This window comes from Anabrus simplex, chromosome 3, assembly GCF_040414725.1.
Source record: "Anabrus simplex isolate iqAnaSimp1 chromosome 3, ASM4041472v1, whole genome shotgun sequence".
Classification (NCBI taxonomy): Eukaryota; Metazoa; Arthropoda; class Insecta; order Orthoptera; family Tettigoniidae; genus Anabrus; species Anabrus simplex.
Window position 1 is genome coordinate 514,608,984 of NC_090267.1, and position 15,227 is coordinate 514,624,210.

The following is a 15,227-nucleotide window of genomic DNA, read 5'->3' on the forward strand; positions in this document are numbered from 1 at the left end:
TCTTTTCTTCCCAATATTTCTTCATTTTTTCACTGTGTTCCTTTCTGCGAGTTTCTGTCCAGCCTGTATTTTTTCTTGTTGGTTTCTCTGCAAATTTATGTTTGTTTACTAAGCTTCTAAATTTCATTCTATCTTGAATGGTTTCGTCCTCAATACCCATTTCTTGTAGATCTTCATGAATTTCTGCTAACCAATTGTTGCGGATTTTCAGGGTTAGAGCTAGATTTAGAATTTTCTTTGTCAGCCTGTTGTTATCCATTCTGTGTAGGTGTCCGTAGAATTTTAGTCGTCTCTTTCTGATGGTATCTGTGATTTTTTCTGTGAATTGAAAAATTTTGTGTGGTTTCTTTTTCATCCAAATTCCATTTTCGAACTTTGGTCCTAGGATTTTTCTGAGAATTTTCCTCTCTTGTTTCTCAATGCTTTTCATTTGTGACCTGCCGCCAATGATCAGTGTTTCAGATGCATAAAGTGCCTCTGGTTTGATGACTGTATTGTAGTGTCGTAATTTTGCATTTTTTGATATACATCTTTTGTTGTATCTGTTCCATGTGATTTTGTAAGCCCTTTGCAGTTTAGCAGTTCTTTCTTTGTTAGCTTCCTGATTTAACCCTGCTGGCTGAATAATTTCACCTAGATATTTGAATTTGTCTACTTGGGAAATTATTCCACAGTTGGTGATTAATGGTTGATTGTCGAATCTTGATTTAGTTCCTTCCATAAACTGTGTCTTTTCAAATGAAATTTGAAGTCTGGTTTTTGCGGCTATTTCATTCAACTTTTCTATGGATTGGATTGCTTCTTGTCTGTTGTTTGAAAGGATCGCAAGGTCATCTGCGAAAGCTAAGCAGTCAAGGTGAATTTTGTCTTTAAGAAGTCTGCCAATGTTTATACCTTTAGTTTCTTTTCTCCATTCACGAATCACTTTTTCCAAAACTAAATTGAATAGTAGTGGGGATAGTCCATCTCCCTGTCGGACGCCAGTTCTGATTTCGAACGGTTCAGAAATTTCTCCCAAGAACTTAACTTTTGATGTTGTGTTGGTCAGAGTTTGTTTAATCAATTCCCTCGTTTTCCTGTCGACTTGAAATTCCTCTAGTATGTTGAACAGGGTCTGCCGATCTATGGAATCATACGCTTTTTTGAAGTCAACAAAGGTGATTACTGTTTGTTTGGTTTTGCGAATCTGTAGTATGGTTTTTAGGTTTAGGATTTGTTCTGCGCAGGATCTCCCTTTTCGGAATCCAGCCTGATAATCTCCAATCAGGTGGTCTGTTTGTTTCTCTAATCTATTAAGTAGAGCTTTAGAGATTTTATATACGAGTGAGAGGAGAGAAATTCCTCTGTAGTTGTTAATATCTGATTTGTCTCCTTTCTTGTGAAGTGGGTGAATCAATGCGCATTTCCAATCCTCCGGAATTTCTTCAGAAAACCAAATGTCCTGTAAGATTTTTTGAATACTCTGGGCCAGTTTGTCACCACCAATTTTCAACATTTCAGCGATTATTATTATTATTATTATTATTATTGTTATTATTATTATTATTAATGTTATTATTGTTATTATTATTATTATTATTATTATTATTATTATTATTATTATTATTATTATTATTATTATTATTATTATTATTATTATTATTATTATTATTATTATAACCATCATATTTATCCTTCCTCAAATGATTGAGGTTGCCAAACCACAAGGAATATCATACAATATAAATTTAGTAATCTAATTACACTATAGAACATTTAAAAAGTTCCTGTTTCTAGGTGCAATACTTAAGAAAATATTAATCATTGGCCATTGCCATTAAGAAATCTGTACTTTGAGGAAAACGCAATTACAGTTTTCACTTATTTTCTAGCTAATTAAACAAAATTTTTGTGACATCTAATGGCAAAGAATCAACTGATTTGTAACTTAGTTTGTTAAGACCCATAGGTTTTGTTTAGTTCTACTCTCCATTGCTGATTTTAGGTCCCTTTTTGTGCAACTGGTCACATATTTTAAATTACAGTAAAACAAAACTGTTGTTGTGAAGTTTACTTCTCAATTATAGAAGAGCTTAAATATGTTGTAATGACATTAATTATGTAATTTAAATTATTGAAATTAGGGATGTAAACTGGCATCGCATATATAAACAACACCTGTGGATGGATGGAACAAACAGGAGAAGGCTCGTACACAACCACACCCGGCTTGCTGGAGCGAAGAAATGATGATGGTGATTTAATTCCTCTTCAAATACATTCCAAAAATTCAGGGTCATCTTGTTCGTAAGGCCATCTTCTATTTGTTTCAATATAGTGAAGTAGCTTTATATGGACGTAAAACTTGGACATTAGGTGAAAGGGGAGAAAAGAGACTACTTGCATTTGAAGCTTGCTGCTATAGGAGATTACTCAAAATTAGTTGGAGAGAAATGAGTCACGAATGAAGAGGTGTGAGAAGAGCAGGAGAGAGATCATGTTCTATGAGACAAATAAAAGGACAGTGGGATCATCTAATAAGCCACAGACATGATGGGTTATTGAAGAAAATAATAGAGGGTTTGATACAGGGAAAAAAAATTTATAGAGGATAACCAAGATTAACGTACATGGCACAAATATCAGATGACACGAGATGTGATTCCTACTACAAACTAAAAAGGAAAGCAAGGAAATGTGAAGAATGTACAGATGATGCCAACCAGCCTCACAACTGACGACTAGAGAGAGAGAGCAATATAATGCTATACTGGCTTGAACCTTCTTTTTTTCCCACAACAGTGTCATAAGTTTGATCAACTTCTTTGTAGAAATAACAAGCATTTCTGATTAATATTGATCCACTACAAAACATCAAAAACTTCCTGGAAATTCAAGAGTCAAAAACTGTTTTGTGACAAAACAACACATCAGGTACTTATTTTCACTGGATCAATAGGCTTATATTAACATTACAGAAGCTAAAATATTTCAACTATTTTGTAACAATGAAGCTCATATTTCCCATCATACCCCATCAGCATATTGGAATAAGTTCCATGACCTTATGACATTCGAAGTGTAAGTTATAATGGTGCTTTCAAATTTGTAACATACTGTTACCACCTCAATGTCAGTACGGCAAATGATTTCTACTCAGAACAAGTCGTCTTCTTCTTCTTTCCTCAGCTTTTCCCTATTCTACAGTATTTAGCATCAATCACTTCATTCACAACAAATCTATTACTTTGACACAAAACATTGTAAAAGAATTCATAATTGTCAAAAGCTACGGTTTTCAACATCATAAGATCAGGAACTTCAAAATCACAAAATCAGGATCAAGTCAATATGTAGCAAGTTCAAAGTCGGTATTCATAGTTATGCTTCTGTTCAAGTCACACTTCAATCTCAAATTTGATACCAAATTTTGGGGCAAGTAAGCCATACCTAATAGAGATTTAATTAATTAAGTCCAGCTTTCTGAAGCTCAACTTTTGCAATACTCAGTCATTTAAGTTCTACTTTTTCAATGAGAAAAATTTAAACAGTATCAAGTCACAGGGACCCTTGACGTATTTTGGTTTTAACTATGTCTTAACCTTTAAAATATATGACAATTTTTAGGAAATTATTGAAAGGCAAGAAACTAGTGCTCCAAAGTGGTATTTGTGAAATATTATGGGCACCTTTGAATTCCACAATGAAAATTAATTCACAGGGAAGGTTTCATTTTCATAAAAACACCATTTTGGAGGTAATACAAGTTTGTTTATTCCTCAAATATTGCAACTTATTGTTTGCCTGAGATTTTACAGTTTCATATTATGAAAACATAGTAGTTAAATGTAACATGATGGCATTCTGTAATATATCAGTTGCTGAACCTCTCTCTCGACCAACTGACCCCGAGCTGCCTCTGGCCCCGCCTTATATAGGCTAGGGCCAACTCGCGTGTACGAGGAGGCAGCACAGGCGTTAGCCGCGAGAGAGGCAGCGAGGGAGCTCCGGAAGGGTACTCTCCCCCTATACTGCTTTATTATGAAACATACATATACAAAGAGACGTATACAGGCAAGCCTGTTGCTGAACCTCTCTCTCGACCAACTGACCCCGAGCTGCCTCTGGCCCCGCATTATATAGGCTAGGGCCAACTCGCGTGTACGAGGAGGCAGCACAGGCGTTAGCCGCGAGAGAGGCAGCGAGGGAGCTCCGGAAGGGTACTCTCCCCCTATACTGCTTTATTATGAAACATACATATACAAAGAGACGTATACAGGCAAGCCTGTTGCTGAACCTCTCTCTCGACCAACTGACCCCGAGCTGCCTCTAGCCCCGCATTATATAGGCTAGGGCCAACTCGCGTGTACGAGGAGGCAGCACAGGCGTTAGCCACGAGAGAGGCAGCGAGGGAGCTCCGGAAGGGTACTCTCCCCCTATACTGCTTTATTATGAAACATACATATACAAAGAGACATATACAGGCAAGCCTGTTAAATAATACAAGAAAGAACAAGAATAGAATAGAAATCAACAAAACACTGCACAAAAATCCAAGCGTACAAATTCTATGATTTTTTTTTACGTCACACCAGCACAGATAGGTCTTATGGCGACGAAATTCTATGAAATTAAAATTGGAAATAACTGAAGGACAACTCCCATATTAAACTGTTTTAACAATGACTGTGCAATTTCCCATATTAAGAAGTTTGATTTTATTATGTAGAGTGTCTGCATATAAGCAACGATTTATAAAGTCTAACTTAACACGCTAACACTCGGCCACTTGCTTGCAACTTCCATGCATGAATTTTTCTGATGTGTGTTTCACAGTGAAAGGATGAAAAAATGAAGCATTTGTGATTAGTTTCACAAAGTGTGTAGAAAAACATCCTTGTTTATTGAATTACTCTCCGAGAAGTTAGAGCAAGAGTGATCCATCGCAGAGGAATGTTATGATATTGACAGGTGGACTGATGTTGCAAACTACTTGCTTATGAATACTAAATTAAAAATAAATAACACTTCCATAACTTTTTAGCACACATTTATAAATCTCTGTGTAACCTGTAAGCCTATGTAAGGCTGGTATTTCATTTTTATACATATATTTTTACTCTGTTGTGTAAATAAATGGTTTACTTGACAAACACTTAGAGCTGTTTTGCTGGAGGTATGGCCAGCCTATAATGCATCTGCTTTTTCGTTCCTTTTTTAAATTCTAGATTAAACTTGTTTCAACAAAAATAAATCTTTCAATGCTACAAAATTATTTAAATTTTTCATTGTGTGGAGCAAGCTCTTTTGATATCACTGCAGATCTGTGTTGCATCTTAAGGAAGTTGTAAGGATGGATCCACTACTGCCTTCCCTTCTTTCTCTGATGACACAAAAGAACAGCTTCATCTTGACTTAAACTCACTGCAACTATTACTAGAAATAAATTTCTTATCATGTTGGTGAGCAGAAATATTATTTTAAGGTAGATATTGTGTGCCCTTTGTTTTATTGCCCAAATAACAATGTGCTCTGGTGTACAACTTCATTAAGTCATTAAACTAGCAGTCACTAGTGCAGCAGACGAGACAACAGTCAGTCAATGTAATGATGCGCTACAGGGACTTAGGACGTTGTCAGCCATCACATGTTTTCTTGGCTCAGTTACCACTATGGCAAGCTAACAAAAGAGATGAACTAGGAACCAGTAGGTCTGAAGTTTGGTCTAGATTTTATTATTTACAGTATATCATCATGTCTACCCACATCTGCAGCTCGTTCTGTATGGCTGATACATAAAACCAATCATTAAATATAAAAATTGATTTGACATGAGTAATCACAACTTGTTTCAACTCTCCTAAATTTTTTGACAATTTGCACATTCGTTAGTTGGCTAGAGGGGGGACGATATGCGCTGCCATCAAGTAGGCCTAGAGTAAAATGGAACTTAGAAGCTGACGAGCAAGCAAGCAGCCAGATGGCATCAAATTAAAATGTTTGCACACGTAGGTGACACCATACGATGGTGATAATAATAATACTATCATCACCATCATCATTATCATTATTATCATTATTATTATTATTATTATTATTATTATTATTATTATTATTATTATTATTATTATTATTATTATTAGCAAGGCGAAAGTGCACAAAACACAAAAGATCAGAAACCTTAATTTTTCATAATGTTCATTATGAACAGTTTTTCGATACAGCTAATATTAATGAAGAAATTTGACATTTTCTGTTTCAGCCCCATTAATATTCCTATACTAGTCAAATAATATATAATTATAGTCTAATGCAACATCTGGATATCCCTGAATTTAAATACCAAGTTTGATGCTGCTGCTTGTTGTTTTAAGGGGCCTAACATCGAAGGTCATCGGCCCCAAATACCAAGTTTCAAGAAATTATGTCCAGTGTCTTCTTATATGTTCACAAGGTTATTTCTCTACTGTCTATATCTCTGACTTCACTCTTCTTGTTGATTTTTATTCCTTATTTCTGCATTCTATTGTTACATTTCTTTTCTTCCATTTGATTCCACAGATTTTAAATTACCTATAATTTGAACATTGTATTTCTCTTCTTAGAATATTCTCGTACTCTCTCTTCTAAGACTATTCTTATAATTTAACTTCATAACAATGTGTTACTTTGTATTATGCACCGCTGTAGTAATACTTATTGTAGTAGCTAACTTTCTCTTGATTGGAATTCTCAAATCTAAATTGTGTACTTCATTGTATTCTTCAGTTTGAATTTATTTTGTTTGTATTTAATTAACGTTTAGTACTGAAATTTTAAATTGTAAACATTTTAATTCATTGAATGAATGAATGAATGAATGAATGAATGAATGAATGAATGAATGAATGAATGAATAAATAAATAAATAATCAGACAGACACACAAAAGTTGACTTGAGCATATTTTTTAACTTCAGTACACCGAATCAGAGATAAAAACAAAAAGGTAAAACATTTATATGTACAAACAAAATTGTAATTTTATTTATATAGACAAGTCACAAACTATGAATACCGACTCTAGAGTGATCAAACGATGGTACATGAAGTAATGACTATGCTAATGTTCATAGTTCACAGTTGACCAGCAACAACACAATTTAAGACCTTTGCACTACATGCCACATGCTACAAGCTGTGCTTACGTCATGCAAACAACACAACCAAACCAGGCAGGGGTTAAGAGAAAGAAAGAAAGAGAGAGAGCAGCACAGCAGGCAGTACAAACCTGGCTGGCAGGCAGTGACTCGGAAAGTTGGCCCGGACTCAAGGTGGAGGCATACTGATGCAGGTGGGCCGGTGACATAGAGGCAGGGGCCTAGAAAAACACAGCTGCAGTCACCACAACACCCAAGTGCCAAGGTCCGCCCCCACACACAAGAGAAATGCTGGTAATTCTAGTGACAGTCAAGAGAGAAAAGTGTTAAAATAAAAATGAAATGAAAGTATGCACACAGAAAGAAGCTCCTCGAGACGTCTCGAAGTTTGCTAAATATAGTTGGCAGAAGTGAGCCAATGACGATATTTTACCTTCAATGGCTTCTCGGAGAAAGTCGAATCCTTACACTAAATACAGTTGAGTCTCTGAATTACAACTTCCCAACAGAACTCCCCATCAGAACATCACTCTTAGCTTCGGATTGACAATAAATTTCCAGTAAATGCCACATTAAACTGTTCCTCGAATGATCACGCATAAACTACCTATTTTCAAGAAGTGAAAAGGAACAAACAAATATCAAATCAAGTCGTGTTATAGACAGATAGGACATGAGGAACTCGGCATTGGAAGAGGGAGCAATAGAAAGAGACAAGGAGAAACAAGGGCACTCTCCATGTCTTCAAACATTCATAAGCATGTCTGATGACCAGAGTCTGTAATGATCTGACACCGTGGTTACCAAATTCGCCTCTAGCTGGTGGGGAAAAAAATATATATATATATATTCACCAGCGGAATACTGGCCGGCAGGGAAGGAGAATTTCTAACCACTAGACTGGGTGCCAAAAGCCTGGCTTCAATTCTAAACCTCTCCACAGTGTTCGTATGGAGTAAGGGCACGTGATGCTGTTGATGGCGATTCGTCCGTCATATGGAAATGTAAAGGCCAGCTCCCACCTACTAGAATGGAATTGAATCGAACTGAATTTGTTTTTAACATGTGTTTAAATGGGAGATAGAGATTGTGATCGCCATGAGTCGAATCAAATCTAATCGAACGAAACAGGAATATTCTTAGGTTAGTGGAATGGAATCAAACAGAATTATCAACACCCGCACAACTTTGTAGAAGATCGGGATCTTTCGGACAGCTATTTGGTGGCAAATGTGTATCAGCTTCTGCTAGAAAGTCAGCTGTTTCCTGCAGATGATCGGGAACTTTCTGTTTCGTTACAGTTTATTCAACTTACCAGTTTAGTTCAAAAATATAATTTCCTTTCTGACCAGACTCACGAGTACCATATTATTGCAACAACATTAAGAAATAATGCCTTGGAGGAAATAAGCAAGGCAACGACAAATAAAACAGGTTAGAATATTACATTACTGAAGCCTATACGCAATTTATGTCACAATTATTGTTGACTTCATCACAAAATCATGTTATATTGGAGTCCACTTGGGATGTACAGTACCTTAAAGTGTTTATTATATTTACAGCTGAACAATTTCGCAAGTGGCATTCCCTACGTTTGACACTGTCGTACATGTGTTCCCAACAAACCATCCTGGATACAAAACTGCTCTGCTGTGGCAGTTTCTAATTAATGTTGAGTCTACCTCGATTAACGATTTATTCTGCCACAATACGCAACCTACCGTACTTTTAGATTGATGTCCGACTCCCACTCCATCTGAAGTAGCATTTCCTCCGTAAAATTGACTTGTTTTGTTTAATTATACCATCTGAAATGGTTGTTGAAATTTCAATTCACTGAGATTTAACTTCATCGCGCAATAACCATTCGGATAAGCTTGAATACTCTCATTTTGGCTCCCTTGAGAAGTTGATTTCATGCATCCAGAATATTCTCCGATCTCTTTTCTTTTCAACTCCCTTCATTTTCTGCCTCCTCACAAAAATGCTAGCGCTATCAGACCGCTCATTGTTTCCTGTAGAATTCTGTTTGATTCCGTTCCACTAGATGTGAGCGTTCGAGTGGAAATTTTGTCGGTTCAATTCGTTTCCACTAGGTGGGAGTGAGCATTAAAGCCTTGAGCAGACCCCTTGGCGTTATTCGACAGCAGTAGGCCACATGCCAACACCGGGTTTCACTCTGTTCCTACCTCATTTTCACCATCAACACACACCCAGATGTGTTTATTCTGTGTTCCTCATCCTTTATCTTATATCTCTTCCTTTTTCCTCTGTGTTTATCCAGTTTCTTCTTATCCTACACCTGCTGCATCTGTTGAGCAATGATGCCAGTTGTCTTGGTGAAGGTGGGAGCTTGTCTGGGGTTCGATGAGCGCATCAATTTAAAGAATACAGTTTATTAATATGTGGAGACCGATCATGTCCTTTAGTGTTTCCATGTTAGCCTTTGTCTCCTGTTTCTAATTCTCCCTCTTCCCACATGACCCATCATTGCATTTATTCTTATCTTTCTATAAACGACTTGATACGTATTTTGAAAACAATCCACTGTGTCCTGTACAATAAGAGGAATTGAAGTTAACAGTAAATATTCTTATACACTGAACATCTTAAATATATAACCAAAAAATTATAGCTGGCAAGAAAAGGGAGCAATAAACTCTAGAAGAAGATCTGAAGATTTTAGAGGCTCACCACAACAGTCCTCAAGAGCTAAGGGTACGATGTACTTTTAATGGAGATTCTGTGCTCCAACTATTATCCTATGAAGTGAACGTTTTGAAAATACTGAACTAATATGAAGTGGTTAAGTGGTGCTGTAGTCTTCCTAAATAACTAGGCATTTGCAGCACATTCCTATCACTCAGCAGCTGTTAGTTCAAGAGTGTGAAGGGTGCGAGTTGTGATTGTCGAGGTGTCTGAACATTACGAGCAGCTCACTTCTGCTTATGGAAATGTACCAAATGATGATGAGAATTGATGCTGATTTGCAGGTCAAGTGTTGTTGGCAGTCTTTTTTGACATCAATGGTATTGTGCATCACAAAATTTCTACCTGAGTGTCAAACAGTGAACTGATGGTGCCGAGAAAAAGACCAGACTTCTGGAGAAACAACTCTTGGAGTCTTCATCACGACAAAGTGCCACCTCAAGCATCACTGTCGATCCATTAATTTTTATGAATTATGCTTGCCCACCTGATCCAGCCCCAGCAGAATTCTTTCCATTCCCCGACTGAAACTGACCCCGAAATGCTGGTGATTTCAGTCAATTACAGAGATCAAGCTGATACTGCAGGTAGAACTGCGTGCAATCCCTCAAACTGCCCACCAAGAGCTTCCATAAGAGGAAATGGTGTTGGGAGCAGTGTTTTAATACAGGAGAGTACAAAGCCAACTAGGCCCCCAAGGAGTTATTTTCTAAGACTGGATAGTTTTTTAATAGGCCTCGCACAAGCTGCACAGAGAAGTACGAAGATACAGATATTACCAAAAAAACAGTTTGGAAGAAACTCTGAATACAGAATATATTACTCAGCCCAGTCATCGCAGTTCATCACAGACTCAACTGCATCATGTTAATCACAGGTTGCATTAGTGGCTTGGTGTTAGCTTGAAATGTTAAAATTAATTTTTTGTTGACTGCAAGATGGTTAAGGTTGTAATTATTATTTACAAAACCTGAGTTAAATAAAGTGAACAGAAGTATATAGCATGCCAGTTTTTCTCATGAATGATGCTCCTATAGTTACCAGAATAGAAACAAAATTCTCTGAAATTGTACTTTCTCCCTAAAATAAACAACAAACTTGTAAGAGCCCACCCAACCTTGCACACATCCTGAAAGGTGAAATGGTGACTTAGTGTAACAATCTCTTTTCACTGTAACAGGTGAGTATATACCCCACCAACTACCACTGGCAGCAGAACACAAAAAAGTATGAACGGTATCATGAAAATGTCAAGCAAGCAAGCAAGCAAGCGTATAGCCTCAGCATCTCCAGTTTAATGTGGACTCCAAACCATGGTGACGTCATTTTCATTTTTTAAATTCCACATTATTTGGCCGAGATGTGAATAGCAACTGCCTTGGTGAAGTTAGTGACAATATTGCTTGGCTATCACAATCCTATAACACACACCCTGCCTGAGCTCAGGAAAGTCAAGATTCAAGCAACAGTAAATGAGAACTGTGGAAGGAGCATCATCAGTCAAGTGAGACAATGAACAGAGCTGATGTCATCCAGTGGTGAATAACGGTCGCCAAACTCTGCTAATATGTAGGCCCTCAGTTGTCCCGTTTGTTATCTCCATGGCTTCTCAGTAGAGATGAACGTGGGTAACGGCCAAGTTCATTTTATGATCGAGGAAATAGAGAGGGCGCTCTACCAATACAGATCTTTCCAGTTGGATGAGACGACAATGTTCCTTCAGCCTGGTCTCGCGTCTGTCTAGCACCTGCCAGAATTGTGTTTGTCTCTACCTAGAAGCTCTGGAGAACTAAACATGACAACTGTTTCAACAGGAAAGAAGAGGGTCTACGTATTAACATAGTTGGGTGAATGTTGCTTGCTGTCAGATTGCAGAAGAATGGCTGTAGTGAGTCACAAGGAGCAAGTCCTGGAAAAACCAACTGAGATAGAAGCCACCACTTAGCTTTCTCACTGTTATAAAAGTACAGGTGCCCACTATCCTGCTTCAGTTTGAATTGAAAAGGGCTACCTTAAGTCTTTCACTCACCAAATTTCATCATACAGGCTTAGTTAGATGGGCTTGCCATACCCAAAGGCATTCTGAGCTACTGCCAGCAGCTGATCAGGCTGTTCGCAGCCATGGAAGCAGAAACTGCTTGAACTACACTAAGAGGACCATATGCCTACCTAAGGGAACTCATCCATCCAAAGCCCCTGGTCTGACCGTACAGTCTACTCCATTACCATAGTGGGACAACAGGCCAGGCACTACTGTTTGCAGATGACACAGTGGTAAGGGGAGTAAATGATATGGAAGTACAGAATACATTAATGAATGAAATCAGGTAACAGAAGAGTTTGGAATGAGAATAAGCACAGAGAAGAGTGAAATAGTCAATGTAAAACCGAAAGAAGTCGAGGAAAGTTTTAAATATTTGGGAAGTGTAAACATGAAAGACAGGAAGATAACTGACGAGACTGGAAAGAGAATACAACAAGCAAATGGCTTTTACCAGACTGTGAATGGTTTACAGTGCAACCAAGAACTTCCAGGAAAATGAAAAGAAGTTCTGTATTCAACCTATAATGTACCGATATTGACATATGCAATAGGTACATGAACAACAAAAGAAAATGAGAGTAGAGTTCAAGCAGATGAGATGAAATTCCTATGAGGTTCATAGGAAAGACCAGAAATTAACATTTAGGAAAGAACTGGAGTTCAAAAACTACTGGTACTTAATTATTTATTTAGGATTTGATAATACAAAGGTGTATATATAAATTATTTACATAAGAGAAAAGAGATACTGTGAGACTGGACGGTTTCACTGGATGCAAGATGAAGATCTGTCGAAGTGCCCTGGAAAGCCGGTAGTGGACACACACAAGGCGGTATGTTAAACTGTCTGTAACAACTCCCCTCAATCACAGTTCGGCGAAGTCCTCCATCTCCATTTGGTGAGTGCAGCACCACATCAGCCTTGATCGGTCCTTATTCGATCGAGTATTCTCCACTGATGTCTGACTTCAGTAGAGATTCTGATCTTAGTGATGGTAGGGGTAGGATGAATACAACCCGTAATCAGACACATTGATTAAATTGTGTATCTATGACTTTGGTCTGAGTACATTTTAGCCCGGCTGAGGAGCATTATTCAGCAACGGAATAACAAAGAGCCAGAGCAGTGGACCGAAAGATCGAAGCGTAAACTCCCCAACAGGTACCCTCTTGTTTCTGAAGTATGTTATTCCACGTTTTAATCTTTGTAGCAACATTTGAAATGTGGGTCCTGTATGTCCGTGATCTGCCTAATGTTACTCCTAAGTATTTGAGTGTGCTGCATTGCCGGAGGGTCTGTTCTCTGAATGTGATGGATAGCTTAAAATCTGTACGTCTATTGCGGAGATCGAACATAGATAATGCTGGTTTTTGAGGGTTTTATAGGAAGCAGGATCACTGGAGATGACTAACCAACTTCTTCGAATCCAATACTACTGGACAGGATAGAAACAAGCGAGCTGAAATGTATGGACAGATGATGCAAATGATAGAAGAACGGGTTCCAAAGAAAGTACTTAGAAAACAACAGTAAAAAAGAGACTACAAAGAAGACGTGGAAAGAGGTGGATGGATTCAGTGGAGGACAGTATAGAGAAGAGAGGAGGAAAGATATTTTTTTTTAAACTGGAAGCAAGTAAAGTGTAGTGGAGATCCTTGTTTCATAACCTGACCAAGGAAAGAACTGGAAACGGAAACTGAAGAAGGGCAACCAAAGTGCAGTTGAAATGTTGACATATCTGAAGTATCAACATTGCCAAATACCGTGTAAAAATAATCAAAATTTGTCATATGACATGAGCCGTGAAGACCATAAGCAGTCCTACCATGTCACAATGAGAATAGTCCTAAAACAGTAAACCACCTATGTTACTGCTCACTCTGAATAAGAGCTCTATGAACACGTGGGAGTACGTAGATCGTTCTGCCAGCTTGCGAGTTCCCTCACATGCAAAACTATTTCTGGAAATTCTGATCTTCTTCATGTAAATAATGTGCGAATGTCAATTCACCAAACTTTCTCAGATACGATACACTAAATTCCTAGATAGATGTTTGCTCCAGAAAATAGAAGAGAACTTCTGTGATTCATAAAACAAGGGAATTAACGACAAAGCCCTTTTGTACTTCATTCCACAGTTCTGTATCTTCTCATGACTTGCAGAGACTGAGGTTTCTACACAAACAAAACATATCTTTTATTATAAATAAATCTTTTATTATAAATAAAACAACTCCGGAAAAGGTCATACCACCAGTTTACGATGAAGTGTGTGTGCAGCTATTGATTCACTTTAACATTTTAAAGCAGCGGGAGAGAATCAACTAGTAATGGAACTTTGGAAGAATGCAAATGTACAGACTATTCAGAATTTACATAAACATCTCATTGACATTTATGGAATACCGAAAAATTGCCTGAAGAATGGAATGTTGCAATTATACACCCACTACACAAAAAAGGCGATAGATCACATCCTAGTATCTATCGAGGAATATTTTTGCTGTCTATCACTTATAAGATTTTATATTCCAAAATTCATGAAAAATTTTATATTAAATTTGGTGAATATCAGGGTGGTTTCCATCCAGGATGAAGCTGTCCACATCAAATTATCAGTCTCAAATGGATTATAAAATATCAAAGGATTGGAGCAAAAATTTAGTGATCACTTTCATTGATTTTCAAAAAGCTTATGATAGTATCCATTGTGAATCATTATTGCATATCCTTACTGAATTCGGTTTACATCGGAAACTTGTTAACCTTATTGCGGTCACTCTTAGAAATACAAAATGTAAAATTAGGTTCAGAATTGAAATCTCTGAGCCATTTGAAATTCATACTGGTCTTCGACAGAGAGATGGATTATCCCCGTTGTTGTTTAATTTGTGCTGGAAAAATTATGGGTGAAGGGAACGAGGTACCTCCACCGACTGTTAAGACTGGAAGAAATATTTGACTAAATAATCTCGCATTTGCTGATGATCGCATTATTAGCAAATAGTACTGAAGAAGCTAAATTTCAAGTAGAGAAATTAAAATGATTAGCAGCGAAGGTTGGGTTGAAAATTTATTTTGAGAAAACAGAAATTATGCCATCTTTTCAAGTTGACATTTCACATATGTTAAATAATTCTCAAAAAATAAAGGTTGTAGACAAATTTAAATATCTTGGTGAGATTATAACTTGGAATGCTAACGCAAAAGCATCCATAGATAGTAGTGAGACGAGCACAACAAATTACCTGGCCGAGTTACAAGAAACAATCTCCTTCGGTTAATGCTATATTTCGACATTATTACTCCGTCACTAGCAACATATGCAAGTGAAACATTATTTAAACTGAACA

General features: G+C 37.3%; 1 protein-coding gene across 1 annotated transcript in view; it reads right to left on the reverse strand.

The window, feature by feature from the left end:
* The window catches only part of Liprin-alpha (PTPRF interacting protein alpha), a 256,453-nt gene that overhangs the window by 92,017 nt on the left and 149,209 nt on the right, over positions 1-15,227 (reverse strand). Inside the window, exon 16 of the mRNA XM_068226883.1 lies at positions 7,249-7,338. Coding sequence (XP_068082984.1) covers positions 7,249-7,338 — 90 coding nt within the window. The remainder of the gene's footprint in view (positions 1-7,248; positions 7,339-15,227) is intronic.